We start from the raw sequence: 16,856 nt of genomic DNA, 5'->3' as shown, positions 1-16,856 counted from the left end.
TTTCTGGCCCTATTCCACAGACTGCCGGTCTGTGACTGTGTGATGCTGCTCCCAATGAGGAGCAGGCACCAAGTGTGCCCTAGTAAGTCCAAAGTGGGTTTTCTTGCACTCCAGATTTATTTTATTTATCTGAACATTCCTTGTTAATTAGAACACTGTTGTTAAGTGTCTAATAGAGAAACAATGTTCCAAAACCTCAGAGGTCTGGTGAACTTGAGGCATAACTTCACATGGTCAAATTCAATATTTGATTCATAACATGTGGCACTTGCACTGTAATGAATGTGGCATAGCAAGATCCCACAAGCAACAGTGACACAATAATCTTTGTGAGGCGTTGGTTGCAGTACAAGTCCTGAGGCAGAACATCTGTTCTTCTCTGAATGGTGCCTGATGATCTTTTCCACCCTGAGAAGACAGGTGGTACCTTGTTTCAACCTCTCATGTGAAAGAGTGAGTTCTGGCTGTCCTGTGCTCCTTCAAGACCACAGTTGGGTTGTCAGTTCAGATATCCAGAGCAGGACTTGAACCCACAACCATCTGACTCAAGGAATATAGAACATAGAACACTACAACACAGTACAGGCCCTTCAGCCCATGACGCTGTGCCGACATTTTATCCTGGTCTAATACCTATCTAACCCTTCCCTCCCACGTAGTCCCCCATTTCTTTATCACTCATGTGTCTATCTAAGAGTCTCTTAAATGTCCCTAATGTATCTGGACCCACAACCTCTGCCGGCAGTGCGTTCCACACACCCACCACTCTCTGTGTAAAAAAACTTACCCCTGACATCCCCCTTATACCTTCCTCCAATCACCTTAAAATTACGTCCCCTCGTGTTAGCCATTGTCACCCTGGGAAAAAGTCTCTACTCGATCTATGTCCCTTATCATCTTGTACACCTCTATCAAGTCCTCTCATCCTCCTTCTCTCCAGAGAGAAAAGCCCTAGCTCACTCAACCTATCCTCATAAGACATGCTCTCCAATCCAGGCAGCATCCTGGTAAATCTCCTCTGCACCCTCCCTAAAGCTTCTACATCCTTCCTATAATGAGGTGACCAGAACTGAACACAATACTCCAAGTGTGGTCTAACCAGAGTTCTATAGAGCTGCAACATTACCTCATGGCTCTTGAACTCAATACCCCGACTAATGAAGGCCAACTCGCCATACGCCTTCTTAACAACCCTGTCGACCTGCACGGCAAACTTGAGGGATCTATGGACGTGGACCCCAAGATCCCTTTGTTCCTCCACACTGCTAAGAGTCCTGCCATTAACCTCGTATTCTGCCTTTAGATTCAATCTTCCAAAGTGTATCACTTCACACTTTTCCAGGTTAAATGCCACCTACCACCTCTCAGCCCAGGTCTGCATTCTATCAATATCCTGTTGTAATCTACAGCAACCTTATACACTATCCACAACACCACCAACCTTTGTAACATCAGCAAACTTACTAACACACCCTTCCACCTCCTCATCCAAGTCATTCATAAAGATCACAGAAAATGGGAAAAAAGTGCTCAGCATGTCAGGCAGCATCTGTGGAGAAAGAAATGGAAATGGGAGGAAGGGGTTGTCTGATGAGGAAAGGCTGAGCTTGCTGGGCCCATACTCAGTGGAATCCAGAAGACCGAGAGGTAACATTGAAACATATAAGATTTTGAAAGGCTCGACAAGGTAGCTGGTGAGAGGACACTTGCACCTCATGGTGAAACCAAAACTAGAGGCTTCAGAACAAAGTGTCCTTTTAAGCTGAAGTTCCTCACAGAGGAGTGCGAATACTTGGAATCTGCTATCCTTGTGTTCAAGGCCAAGACAGACAGATTTTTGGTTTACAGGGAATTCAAGGATTACGGAGATTGGGAAAGGAAGTGGAGCTGAGGCCAAGTTCAAATCAACATGATCTCACTGAATGTTGGAGCAGCTCAGGATGTCAAATGGACCACCTGCTTCTCTTCTTGTGTCCTTAGAGTTAATGAGTCAGATCAATGACATTCCCTCAGAAACCTGGTACCTGTGAAACCCCAGCACTCTGTGTTTTGTCTTTCAGGTTACACCATTACTTCGGTGATGCCGAGGTCAGGAAGGAGGTGGTACGTGTCAGGTGCTCCCAGGTTCAATCACACAGGAAAGGTCATTATATTCACCATGAGGAATAATGGAAATATCACAATTCAACAGTCGCTGAAGGGCCAGCAGGTTAGTGAGGTTGCTGAGCTCTCGATTAGGGGCCAGAACCATACCATGTATTACTGTCCCATTGCTTTACTGCAAACATGCAGGACATATGTGCTTTGCTCGCATGCCAGCTCAATCCCTCCAACATCTGTTAATGTATAGTCTGTCCTGATGTAAGGCAAACAGAATGAAGCTCATCAAAACAGTGTCACAGATGGAGTGTCTCCCATTTTACTGTGGCAGCTCTCCCAGCTGTTCCAAGCTGCTCACAGTTAAAAGAAAGATTGCCTCTGGCTGGTGATCTTTGCCGGGAATCCTCACTCTGGGTTACAGTCATCGGGTTGGTTTCAAAAAAATGTGGCAGCTTTAGCAACCTCTCCCATTTTTTATAAATGTTCTCAACATGACAAAAACTGCAGAAGTTTCACTTAATAATCCTGTTTCCTAGGAGATTAATAACAATCACTTCCAGCATCACAATGTGATTTTACCTCAGCATACCCACCTCAGGCTGATTCGTCAGATTGGGACATCATCAGTTATACTCCCACTGTCCTCGCCTTGCTCCCTGTCCCATCTGTACTCTGACCCTGTACCCTCGCCCCACTCCCAGTCCCGCCTAAGACCTGTGTCTTCTTCCCCAGTCCCACACCGGGCTTCATTGATCCTGTGGTCCTCCCACTCCCATCCTGCCAGTATTAAAACCCCCAGCCCTCCCTGCTGTCTGTATTCTGACCTTGAGCAACCACCCACTTCCAGTCATAGCGTCATACAGCACAGAAACAGGCCCTTTGGCCCAACTGGTCCATGCCGACCTAGATGCCCATCCAAGCTAGTCCCATTTGGCCATGCTTGGCCCGTATCCCTCTAAACCTTTCCAATCCATGTACCTGTCCAACTGTCTGTAAAAGTTGTTATTGTACCTGCCTCAACTACTTCCTCTGGCAGCTCATTCCACATACATACCACTGTTTGTGTAAAAAAGTTGCCCCTCAAGTTCCTATTAAATCTTTCCCCTCTCACCTTAAACCTGTGCCCTCTAGTTCTTGATTCCCCAACCTTGGGAAAAAGACAGTGCATTCACCCTATCTACACCCCTCATGGTTTTATACACTTCTATAAGATCACCTCTCCCATGCTCCAAAGAATAAAGCCCTGTCCAGTCTAACCTCTCTTCATAAGTCAGTCCCTCAAGTCCTGGCGACATCCTTGTAAATCTTTTCTGAACTCCTTTCAGTTAAATGGCATCTTTCTATAGCAGGGTGACCAAAACTGAACACAATACTCCAATTGGGCAGGCACAATAGTGTAGCGGTTAACGTAACGCTATTACAGCGCCAGCAACCCGGGTTCAATTCCGGCCGCTGTCCGTAAGGAGTTTGTACGTTCTCCCCGTGTCTGCGTGGGTTTCCTCCGGGTGCTCCGGTTTCCTCCCACATTCCAAAGACGTACGGGTTAGGAAGTTGTGGGCAAGTTATGCTGGCGCCAGAAGAGTGGTGACACTTGCAGGCTGCCCCCAGAACACTCTACGCAAAAGATGCATTTCACTGTGTGTTTCGGTGTACATGTGACTAATAAAGATATCTGAAAATAGTGCGGCCTCACCAGCATCTTGTAAAACTGAATCATGACCTCTCTACTTCTACACTCAATGCCCTGCCTAATGAGGGCTGCCAGCTCTCTGATCGTTGCCCTTCCTCCACTCCCATTACTCACACCCTCTTCCCCCACCACTCCAGCCTATACTCTCTGCTCTTACCCCATTCCTAATTCTGCCTGTTTCCCATCTGTCCTTTCAATGGTACCTACCCTGAGCATGGTATTGTATCTGTGGTCCAACCAATGTCTGGTGCAGTTTCCGACTCCTCTCCTTGTTCTGTGTCACAAGGCTCCTGGCTCTGCTTACGTTGGCAGGACATTCACAGCTCCTCCCTGGGTTACGACAGGGTTCCGTCCCTGTCAACTGTTCGTAACCCAGACAGTACGCAGGTCAGAAATGCGGCCGTGAACCGAGCTCCCACACGGCAGAAGATGCCTGAAACCCTGCAGCAGCCGGCAAACAGGTCTCCCAAACGCTCGTTCATTTGTACGGATTGTACATAAATCGGGCAGTCGTAAGCTGGGGAGGATTTTTTTTTAAATTTTAAATTTTATTTACAGCGTTGTAACAGGCCCTTCCGGCCCAACGAGTCCGCGCCGCCCATTTTTTAAACCCAAATTGACCTACCCGTACGTCCTTTAGAATGTGGGAGGAAACCGGAGCACCCGGAGGAAACCCATGCAGACACAGGAGAACATACAAACTCGTTACAGACAGCGACGGGACTCGAACCCCGATCGCTGGCGCTGTAATAGCGTCGCGCTAACCGCTACGCTACCGTTTATAGAACATGGAACAGTACAACACAGGAACAGGCCCTTCGGCCCACAATGTTATGCCAGACCAATTACATTAGTAATAAAACGCCCAACTAAGCTAATCCCTTCTGCCTACACAATGTCCATATCCTGCCATTTCCCTCACATTCATGTCCCTATCTAAGAGCTTCTTGAATGTCCCTCGTAATACTTGTAGTATTTAATAATAACTTTTAAATCACCAGGTGAACCACTTTCCTCCCGCATTTCTTTCAGATTGGATCCTACTTTGGAAGTGAGATAGCTCCCGTGGATGTGGATGCTGATGGAGTAACGGACATTTTATTGGTTGGTGCCCCCATGTATTTCAGTGATGGCAGAGAGAAGGGTAAAATCTACATCTATTCCCTCCACAAGGTAATTGCTAGAATGGTGTTTTAGAATGACCACGAATTCCTCGGGATCTGCTTCCCTCTCTGACATCTTTCCACTGCAATTCTGATAAAGTTACAGTGAGGGAGTGAGAATGGAGCCCTGAAGCATGCTGTCTTGCGGCGGTCTTGTGCAGCCCAATTGTCTTGTGGTTAGAAGGAGGCTGCTCCTGATATTAATAGTTTAACAGTGTCACTGATTAACAGCGCCACGGCCAAGCAAGCTCACCAGCAGCTCTACTTCCTCAGGAGGCTAAAGAAATTTAGCATGTCCACTTTGACCCTCACCAAGTTTTATCGATGCACCATAGAAAGCATCCCATCTGTATTGCATCACAGCTTGGTATGGCAACTGCTCTGCCTGAGACTGCAAGAAACTGCAGAGTGTTGTGGACGCAGCTCAGCACATCACGGAAACCAGCCTCCCCTCCATGGACTTTGTCTACACTTTTCGCTGCCTCGGTAAAGCAGCCAACATAATCAAAGACCTCTCCCACCCCGGACATTCTCTCTTCTCCCCCATCCCGTTGGGCAGAAGATACAAAAGCCTGAAAGCACGTACCACCAGGCTCAAGGACAGCTTCTATCCCACTGTCATAAGACTATTGAACAGTCCCCTAATAAAATAAGCGGACCTTGACCTCACAGTCTACCTCATTATGACCTTGCACCTTATTGTCCACTTGCACTACACTTTCTCTGTAACTGTAACACTATATTCTGCATTCTGTTACTGTTTTCCCTTGTACTACCTCAATGCACTGATGAGATGAAATGATCTTTATGGACGGCATGCAAAGCAGTTTTTCACTGTACCTCAGTACATGTGACAATAATAAATCTTTTACCACTTGGTGTACATAGACATCGAGTAACAACAGTCACCGTTAAGTAGTTTTTACCATTTTCCTCTCTGCAAGCAAAACCACCCAATTTTGAGTTGACATCCAAGGAAGCTGATAGCAATAGAATCACAATATCTCTTAACAGAACCTCTCCCAACAGGATTGCCACAATTACTGAAGGCTCCAGGCCAAAAGGAGCTGGGTTTGGCCATGCTCCCTTCTGCCCTAATTTAGGACTGTAATCAGGGTACAACAATCCACCTCACTGCTCTGGATTGGGAGAGGAGGAGGGGGAAATCAGTCAAGCTTTTCTAATCATTATCCAGTCAGTTCAAGTGGAAAATGCATGCCTACATATTGCCAACAACAAAAACCGTAACAAATGCTTTCATTTACGTTTAACATAACAAAATTTCCAAGCTGTATTCAAAAAAAAATGATGCTGAAACACTAAAAGAGATACTGGAGCAGATAAGCGAAAACTTGGTCTGAGAGGTGGGCTGTAAGGAGCAGCTTCAAGGAGAAAAGAGAGACAGAGAGGCTTGGGAAGGAATTCCTGGTGGTGAACATCATAGCTGCCAATAATGGAGCAATTTAAATCAGGCAAGCTCAGTTGGCCAGATTTAGACCAGTAGGGGTGAGGGAAGTTTCAGAGATGGGGAGGGGGAACACCTTGGAGGAACTTGAAAGATGAGAACTTTAAATCTGAAGCATTGCTTGACCAGGAGCTGGTGTGGACCAGTAAACACTAGAGTGATGGCTATGATCACTGAGACAAGGGCCAGTGTATGTGGATGGGGCAGTCCCACTCTGAGAATGAACATAGTGAGCCAACGGGAGTTTCTGACCACTGCTGAGTGAAGAAGATGAAGCTGAATGAGCTGAGGTGGGACAGAGAGAGAAGTGGATGGTCTTGGATACCATTTACAAGATACACCGGAGGTATGGCCGGCTCCTGCGCTGGCTGAAGAGGTGGTGTAGGCAGATACTCTTCCAACATTTAAGAAGCATCTAGACAAGTAATGAAATCACTAAGGCATAGAAGGCTATGGACTAATGCTGGCAGATGGGATTAGTGTAGCTAAGTACACAGATAGCATGGATGTGATGGGCCAAAAGGTCTGTTTCTGTTCTGTATGACTCTATCACATTCTTCCCTATTGTCCTTGGTGTGAAGGTAGGACTTTGCGTTTGCATGGACTGTGGGGTGGTCACTTCTACCAATGCCGTACCATCACCGATGGTCGTACAGTGCTCGATTCCATTTGCAATACCTCAGCCAATAGAACGGCCCATGCCAGCGTGCAACAAGACCAGGACAATACTTCAGGCATAGGTTGATAAGTGCATGTAACATTGGCCCAACAAAAATACCAGGCAATGACCCTCTCCAACAAGGGTGAAGTTAAGCCCTTGATACTCAGCAGCGTAACTATCTCCAAGACCCCGCCATCAACGTTTGTGGGGGATGGATGGGGTGCTGGAGGGAATCAGCATTGACCACAAGCTCAACTGGACCAGCTGTGGCTACAAGAGCTGGTCAGAGGCTGGGTATTTTGTGGGGAGTCATTCACCTACTGACACCTCAGCCCTTCCCACCATCAACAAGGAACCAATCAGCAGTGATGGAATACTTTCTGCTTACCTGATAAGCGCAGTCAAGTCAAGTTTATTGTCATATACCACAAGTACGGTGAGGTACAGGTACAAAGAAAAACTTGCTTGCAGCAGCATCACAGGCACATAGGTACAGACAACACACAGAACATAAGTTATACATATATTATAAAAGACAGTGAAAAAAAACCCATGCAAAACAAGATATTAGTGCAAAACACACACACAATCAGAGGCAAGTCCATGGTAGTGCAAGAGGTGGTCCGTAGTGTTCCGTTGCTGAGGTAGAGTTACAGTTGTGCAGGGCAGTTCAAGAACTTTGAGGGTTGTTGGAAAGTAGCTGTTCCTGAACCTGGTGGTTCCACCAAGATGCAGAACAAAGCAAACCCCTTGGTACCACCCAAAACATTCATTCCCTCCACCAGCAGCACACCATGGCTATGTATGCGTCATCCGCAAATTACGTGGCAGTTACTCACCCAGGCTACTCCAACAGCACCTCCCAAACCCACATCCTTTACCCCCAAGAAGGGCAAGGCAGCAGACACACCTGACCATTCCCCACAAAACAGGCACAATCCAGAGTTGGAAATATAATGCCAGTTCTTTATCATCACTCTGTCTAAAGCTTGGAACTCCCTACACAACAGACATGTGATAGCACCTTCACCAGAAGGACTGCTGTGGTTCAAGAAGGCGGCTCACCACCACCTTGTCAAAGGCAATTAAGGATGGGAATTAAAGAATGGCCTTACCAGTGATTCCCCGTCCTAAAACAATGAATTAATTAAAGAAAATTTGGACATAGAGTAAAATCTGGCCTTGGCAGGAATGCCCAAATCTACAGGAACCAGTGAATTTGAGTTTCAGTGCCGTTCAGCAGAATAACAATTACATTCAGTCTCAAACTGCTGGAGGAACTCAGCAGGTCAGGCAACATCTGTGGAAGGAAATGGACAGTTGACGTTTCAGTTTGAGACCCTTCATGTGGACTGATGCTGCCTGATCTGCTGAGTTCCTCCAGCAGTCTGTGTGTTGTTTCAGATCCCAGCATCTGCAATCTCTTGTGTCTCCAACTGCTCTGAGTCTCTCAGGATCTAAACCTCCCATAGGCTTCTGTTTGTAAAGCTCACTGTATCTGTGGGATATATTCCTTGTACTGTATAATCTTAATGTAGATTTTTAGTACAAGATTCTACTGTAACATTTAGAACCTGCTGGTTTGTTTTACAGAGAGTTTTCATTTTCAATAGTTTTCTGGAAATTTCCGACACCTCCCAAAATTCTCGCTTTGGCTCTGCCATCGCTGCCGTTCGTGACCTCAACCATGACTCGTTCAACGATGTGGTGGTGGGAGCCCCACTGGAAGATGATCATCGTGGAGCAATTTACATATTTCACGGACACGACAAAAATATCCTGAAGGGCCACAAACAGGTATGGGATCCAGTGGTGGGATGGCACCTCCTCTGACCCTATGCTCAGTGGAGATTCTGGCCCCACTTGAAACTTTGCCCGACGGTGGTCTCTCATTGAGACACCTCCTATGGCTGAATTCCTGCTTAACAAAGCTTTGTACGAAAGCATCAGGGAGGGTAACTTCTCCACTGCCCCTTCCTTTCCTATCGCCATTGTAATCATTTCCCATCAGTACCAATGATCTAACATCCTTGTCTCATGTCCCACTAGCTTCTGAAGCACAGGATGGAGAGGCATTCTCTGTCCCTCAGGAGGATCGAAATAGAACACAACATGAGAAAATAGAACAAAGAACATAAGCCCCAGAGTAACAAGCCCTTCAACCCACAATGTTGTGCTGGACTAATTAAGCTAATGACGCCTAATTACACTAATCCCTTCTGCCAGTCCATATCCCTCCCATTCTCTGCATATTCATCTGCCTATTGAAGTGCCCTTTATACGCCTCTATTGGTCTGCCTCAAAAAGAGGTGCAGGAGTAGGCCACTCAGCCCCTCAAGCTTACCTCACCATTCAATATAATCATAGCTGATAACCCTCAATTCCTCAACCTTTTAAATACTAACCATCTTCACCTTAAATATATCTGATGATCTGGCTTCCACCATGCTAGGGGGCTGAGAACGCCAAGAAATTTCCATACACGTCACTTCAAATGCCTGGGCCCTTATTTTGTAGCTACGTCACCTTATTCATGACTCTTCCACTGGTGAAAACATCTCACCTTCCACCCTGTCGAGCTCCCTTAGGATTTTATATCTTTGAATAAGGTCACCCCTCATTCTTCTAAACAAGGAATACAAACCCAAATTGTCTAGCCTCTCCTGATAGGACAACCTATCAATGTCCTACAATGCTATCGGAAGAGTAGGGGACTTTCCCCTTCTGTCCTGGCTATCGTTTTTCCCTCAACTACCTCATAAAAGTACATTGCCTGGTTATTGTCTCATGGCTTGCTGTTTCTGTGAGCTTGGTGTGCATAACTTGGCTTACAGAAACCACATTTCAAAAGTTCAGAAGGCATAGGCACCCTTGGATGTCCTTAAGTGACATATAAATGCAAGTCTTTCTTAATCTTTTACTTCTTAGTTCCAAACAAACAATAACAAATAGAAGGACCCCCAAGTATAATTTTACAGCAACTAAGAATCTTATGCCAGTTTCTCATTGAATGAAATTGGCTGGTGGCAGGTGAGTGAATTACATTAATGGGTCTGTTGGTGGTTAATCATTTCTGCCAGTAATTATGAGGTTGCTTGAGTGAAAACAAATGTTCTTAATAACTTAAATAGGCAGAATAATTTAAGTCAAGTGAACTTGGTTTAGTTTCTGCATGTTCTCTTCATTGATTTTCCCTTCCTCCTTTCGGCTTAAAGCAGCCAGCTGCATCTGAGCTCTTGTGTCCTTTATTGTTTGTACCCAAGCAAGAGTAGAAATTCCCAGGTTAGCAAATAGTGAGCCAACAGTGAACCACAGTCGACAGCAGAAACCTGCAGATGCTGAAATGAAACCAGAAAATGCTGGAAGCGCTCTGCACTCCAAGCACCATCTATGGAAAGACAGGTCAGAACTGTTCTGGTGAAAAGTTATTGATGTGGAGCATTAACCATTTCATTCCCCACAGATTCAGCCTGAACTGCTGAGTATTTCTGGCATTTTCTGGTTTTGATCTCACGTTCTGTTGCAGCCACTGCCCCTGTGTATGTGAACCGACAATGGCTCCCAGTCCAGACACACCTCAATTTTAAAATTATCCTCAGAGTCCCATCTGACTTTTCCCCTTCCTAGCCCAGTGGTGTCAGAGCCAACATTAACACATTCAACTGCTCCTTGGATTAAGGTTAACCGACTAATGGTGAGATCTTCCCAGTCTGCTCAGTTCTCTGTACCTGATCGTAGAAGGTCTCCATCTGATCAGGGCAGAGGAAGCTGAAGTGTTAAAGGTAGATAGTCTCTCCTTAAAAGGATGACAAAGTTGTGACTACATTAAAAGTACAAAATAAAGTGCTTATGGAATGCTTACTTTCACTAATTGAGGTATTGAGTATAAGAGTTAAGAGGTTATGATGCATCTCTATAGAACTCTGGTTAGGCCACATTTAGAGTATTGCATACAATTCTGGTCACCTCACTATAGGAAGGATGTCGAGGCTTTAGAGAGGGTACAGAAGAGGTTTACTAGGATGCTGCCTTGATTAGAGGGCATGTGCTATCAGGAACGGCTGGACAAACTTGGGCTCTTTTCTCTGGAGCGGCAGAGGCTGAGGGTTGATCTGCTGGAAGTGTTTAAGATTATGAGGGTCATAGATAGGGTGGACAATTAATATCTTTTTCCAATTATTGAGCGATCCAATACCAGAGGGCATGCATTTAAGGTGAGGGGGGTAGGTTCAGAAGAGACGTGAGGGGTATGTTTTTTACTGAGAGAGTGGTGGATGCCTGGAATGCGTTGCCTGATAGGGTGGTGGAGGCAAATTCATTGGGGGCTTTGAAAAGGGGCTTGGATGGGCACATGAATGAGAGGAAAATGGAGGCGTATGGGCATTCTGTAGGTCGGAGGGATTAGCTATGTCGGCACAATATTGTGGGCCGAAGGGCCTGTTCTGTGCTGTACTGTTCTTTGTAAAGCTATGAAAATGTTTTTAGGATGCAGATGGTGATCCTTTTAATACTTCAGGTTTAACAACAATCTCTGTTTCATTATGTGTGTATCCCTTGATGTATTACTTATTCCAGAGACAATACCATGCATCATACCTGGACAGACCCATTGATGTATGACCTATGGAGAGAAGGAGGATAAGAGGTGACTTGATAGAGGTCTACAAGATGATAAGAGGCATAGGTCGAGTGGACAGTCAGAGACTTTTTCCCTGGGCAATAATGGCTAACACGAGGGGGCATAATTTTAAGGTGATTGGTGGAAGGTATGAGGGGGATGTCAGGGGTAAGTTTTTTTACACAGAGAGTGGTGGGTGCGTGGAACGCACTCCCGCAGAAGTTGTGGGGGCAGATACATTAGGGACATTTAGGAGGCTCTTAGAATGCCACATGAATGATAGAGAAATGGAGGGCTATGTGGGAGGGAAGGGTTAGATAGATGTTAGAGCAGGATAAAATGTCGGCACAATATTGTGGGCCGAAGGGCCTGTACTGTGCTGTAGTGTTCTATGTTCTATCCCAGAGACTAATATGGTCTGTTCCAGCAACATATGATCAAGTCCAACAGCGTCATATGCAGAAGGGTTGGGTGGTCACATTATGGACGCTTTTAGAACCATAGAACAATAAAGCACAATACAGGCCCTTTGGCCGACCATGTTGTGCCGAACTTCAAACCACTCCTAAGACTATCTACTCCCTTCCTCCCACATACCCCTCTATCTTAAATTCCTCCATATGCTTATCTAACAATCTCTTGAACTTGACCAACGTATCCACCTCCACCACCACCCCAGGCAGCGCATTCCATGCCCCAACCACTCTCTGGATGAAAAACCTCCCTCTGACGTCTCCCTTGAACTTCCCTCCCATTATCTTAAAGCCATGTTTCTGACAACTTTAAGCAGACTTGTGCATGTTCCTGAAAAACTGGCAAAGTTAAAGTCTAGCGTACACCCTGTATCTAGTGACTGATGTCATCTATCCCACTGACCTACTCTATTGGCATTAGATTCACTCCAATGACATATGACCCATCCCATTGTCATATGCCCCATTACAGTGGCTATGATCCGAATGATGGATGTGACCTAAGTACAGCCGTTAAGTGGTGTATTACTGACCCATTTGTGACTCCTGGCCCACAGTAATCTCAATGACTCTACAAAGCCTCAGTTCCAGCAGAATTACAGATGGCCAATAGATGCTGACCTTTGCCAGTAGTTCCAACATCATGTGAACAAATTTTAAAAAAAGACTTTTAAACATCATGTTTGACTTCAGGTGTCAGTAGCATTGATAAAGTAAAAGCCTAATGCTTAAATAAAGGGCAATATTGGCCCTGCACCATCCACATGGCAAATACTGCTCTCCTGTTTATTAATAAACAGCAGTGTTGGCTTGTAAGTCTAGCATTCCAGTGGTTTAGGCACTTGAGTTACTTTAAGGCTACGGGACCAACATTCTACCCAGGTGGCCATGATTTAAGTTGCAGGCTTGTCCATTACGTCATTTAATGATTGCGGCTGGAATTTGCTTTAATGACTGGATCCACGCTCGTCAGACCCAGAATTAAGCTCCTTTCACTCCTCTGGCTTCTGTCTCCTCATGACTGAGGTACAGTATATAAAATTCTGAGGGATTTAGATAGAGGAGGCTGCAGGAATTCTTTCCCCTTATCAGAGTTGAATAAAACTAGATTTAGAGTAAGGGGTAAGAGATCTAGAGGGGATTTGAGGGGGACCTTTTTCACAGAGAGTGGCGAGTACCTGGAATGCACTCCCTGAGAGAGTGGTGGAAGCAGAGTTGCCTACAGCATTTAAAAGGTGTCTGGAGGAGAAATTGATTCATTTCGGCATTGAATGCTATGGGCCAAGTGCTGGAACATGGAATCAATACAAATGGGTGCCCACTGGTCGGCATGGATATGGTGGGCTGAATGGCCTGTTTCCAAGCTATTTCCTCAGCTCCCCTCCTTCAGGCAGTGCGGTTCTTCCCAGGATATTGGATAAACTTTCAAACCATCGGGCATCGGCCTCCAACTCCGATATTCTCACTGAGGTATTGGCAGAGAATGTTCAAAGTCAAACTCTGCCTCGGCGATATCATGAGGTACTAAAGCACAGAGGTCACATTGCTCCTCTGCTATCTCTGCACGAATGAGCCACTGGCACAAGTTCAAATCCCATCACAGAAGCTGGAGAATTCAGATTAATGGAAACTGAGTGTTAGTACCAGTGACCTTTAATCCACTATCATAAAAACCCATCTAGTTCACTGTTGACCTTCAGAGAAGATAATCTGCCATACTTACCTGGTTCGGCAAATATATGACTCCAGACCCCCGCAATATAGGTTTTCTCAATTGACCCATGCAAGGGATGTCAGGGGGCCTTTTCAGTGATGCTAACAGCCCATGAACGAGTAAAGACAAAGTTCTTTCCCTTGACGTCAGAGCTGCACATAGACATGGGGACTTGGAGGTGAATGGTCTGGAAGGCACCCTATCTGAATAACTCCTTTCAGCCAGTGGAACTCTTTGGTCACCTTGCTCACCTTCTACCATCCTAGTAGTCCACGATGTAATGGAGTATTGGAAAGTTTGCAGGAATCATTGGTCCGTAGTCACCTATTCCTCCCTGGCTATGCTATACTCACTGCGGGCCAAATCTATGCTCAGTACCACTTGCAGGTGTCTCTCATTCATTGATCTTCCTCGTCTCTCTTTCCAAGCCAGGTGTTGTGCTACGATATTGCTCTTGGCCCATCAGCCGCTGTAACTACCAGAGCGCCGTGTGAGGACACGCTTCACTTGGTAATCTAACAAATCCACCTTTTCCTGTGGTTGCTGTTTTACAGAGAATCAGTGCCTCGGAAGTCAGCCCTGGCCTGCTCTACTTTGGCCGCAGTATCCACGGACAGCTGGACATGAATGACGACGGGCTGGTGGATCTGGCAGTCGGAGCGCTGGGCAGCGCTGTCCAGTTATGGTTCGTTCACCGACATATTCACTAAGAGTTTTACCAATGATTTGTTCAGTCACACTTTTCATCATTTGTCCCACCACAACCATTTCTCCCCAAAACTTGAGTTTTTCTGCGCACTACCTGGGTTGATATTGATCCCAAAAGGTCACAGAGGGTTCAGAGTTCAACTCCTGGTCCGCAGTGAGTTCACTGATTTCACTTCCTTTCCTGGAGAAGGTGCCATCCCTCAGCTTCCCCAAGGCGGTGAGGCAGAGGCTTCGCAACTTTGCTTTCTAGACTGGGCTTACACTTCAGTGTGTCCTTTTGTAAGTCCTTCTCCTGCCTATACATTGCTGTGAAGATGCTGAGTGTTTGGCAATCCTGCAACAACCCCATGAAGAGTCTTCTGAGACCCACAATGCAGCCTTTGTCTCCTGTGGTCATACAGTTCAAAGGAAGCAGTCTTGTTGCTTCAGAGGGGCTGGGTAACCCAGGCAGTTATCGCTCTTTATCTTTCAGGTCTCGCAGCATAATCCAAGTCAATGCCAGCATGAGATTCGAACCACCAAAGATCAACATTTTCAACAAAGACTGCAGGAGAAATGACAAGGAGTGCAGCTGCATGACTGTGTTCATCTGTTTTACAGTCACAGCCAAAACCCCTGGGCTTCAGAACGACACCTTGGGTGAGTGTGGCTTTATTACAGAGCAGGAAATTAATGTTCATTATAAATCCTGCTGACCTCGTTGTCTGTTCAAACAACAGTGGACAGGGTGTGCTGGTTCCATGCTGCTATGTCAGGGTATCTAGACTCCCAACCCCATCCAATACCACAAAGCTGGTCCAGGATAACTGCACGTGGAATTCTATTCTCTTTTGTAAGTAGAACATAGAACAGTACAGCACAGGAACAGGCCCTTCCACCCACAATGTTCACAAGATCACAAGACAAGGGAGCAGAAGTAGGCCATTCGGCCCATCGAGTCTGCTCCAAAGAAAAGAGAAAAAAAAAGAAATGAGAAATTGGGTGGGGGGGGCGCAAAAAAAAACACTATTCTAACCCCAATTTCTGGCCTTATCCCCATATCCCTTGATACCCCGACTATTTAGATATCTATCTATCTCCTCCTTAAACGCCTCCAATGATCTGGCCTCCACTGCTGTACGTGGCAAGGAATTCCACAAATTCACCACCCTCTGGCTAAAGAAATTTCTCCTCATCTCTGTTTTAAACCTGTACCCTCTAATTCTAAGATTGTGCCCTCTGGTCCTGGACTCATCCACCAAGGGAAACAGCTTGACCACATCTACTCTGTCCAGTCCTTTCAACATTTTAAATGTCTCTATGAGGTCCCCTCTCATTCTTCTGTACTCCAGTGAGTACAGTCCAAGAGCTGACAAATGCTCATCATAGGTAAGCCCTTTCATTCCGGGAATCATCCTCGAAATCTCCTCTGAACCCTCTCCAACATCAGCACATCCTTCCTAAGATAAGGGGCCCAAAACAGTGCACAGTATTCCAAATGAGGCCTCACTAGTGCCCCGTAGAGCCTCATCAACATTTCCTTACTTTTATACACTATAGCTCTCGAAATGAATGCCAACATAGCATTCGCTTTCTTTACCACCGATCCGACCTGGTGGTTAACCTTTAAGGTATCCTGCACGAGTACCCCCAAGTCCCTTTGTACTTCTGTACTTTGAATTTTCTCTCCTTCTAGATAATAATCTGCCTGTTTACTTCTGTTTCCAAAGTGTACAACTGAACATTTCTCAACATTGAATCTCATCTGCCATTTCCTTGCCCATTATCTAGGTCTCTCTGCAACCTTCCTGTCTCCTCAATACTCCCTACTCCTCCACCTATCTTGGTGTCATCTGCAAACTTAGCCACAAAACCATTTACTCCATCATCCAAATCATTAATGTACAAGGTAAAAAGAAGCGACCCCAACACCGACCCCTGCGGAACACCACTAGTAACCGGTAGCCAACCAGAACAAGATCCTTTTATTCCCACCCTTTGCTTCCTGCCAACCAGCCAATGCTCCACCCATTCTGTTATCCTACCTGTAATTCCATGACCTCTCATCTTATTAATCAGTCTCTTATGCGGCACCTTGTCGAAGGCCTTTTGAAAGTCTAAATACACAACATCTACCGCCTCTCCCTTATCCACCCTAGCTGTGATTTCTTCAAAAAACTCCAATAGGTTGGTCAGGCAGGATCTTCCCTTCACAAAACCATGTTGGCTAGGACCTATCTTGCCTTGCGCCTCTAGGTATTCCATAACCCCATCCTTGAGGATCG

At 45.8% G+C, this 16,856-nt stretch overlaps 1 protein-coding gene across 1 annotated transcript in view; it reads left to right on the top strand.

The window, feature by feature from the left end:
* itga11a (integrin, alpha 11a) overlaps positions 1–16,856 on the top strand; it is a 151,238-nt gene that overhangs the window by 91,020 nt on the left and 43,362 nt on the right. The window contains exons 12-16 of the mRNA XM_052040445.1: positions 2,061–2,209; positions 4,823–4,963; positions 8,673–8,876; positions 14,439–14,569; positions 15,065–15,231. Coding sequence (XP_051896405.1) covers positions 2,061–2,209; positions 4,823–4,963; positions 8,673–8,876; positions 14,439–14,569; positions 15,065–15,231 — 792 coding nt within the window. The remainder of the gene's footprint in view (positions 1–2,060; positions 2,210–4,822; positions 4,964–8,672; positions 8,877–14,438; positions 14,570–15,064; positions 15,232–16,856) is intronic.

This window comes from Pristis pectinata, chromosome 28, assembly GCF_009764475.1.
Source record: "Pristis pectinata isolate sPriPec2 chromosome 28, sPriPec2.1.pri, whole genome shotgun sequence".
Classification (NCBI taxonomy): domain Eukaryota; kingdom Metazoa; phylum Chordata; class Chondrichthyes; order Rhinopristiformes; family Pristidae; genus Pristis; species Pristis pectinata.
This window is presented reverse-complemented; position numbering and strand designations above follow the sequence as displayed.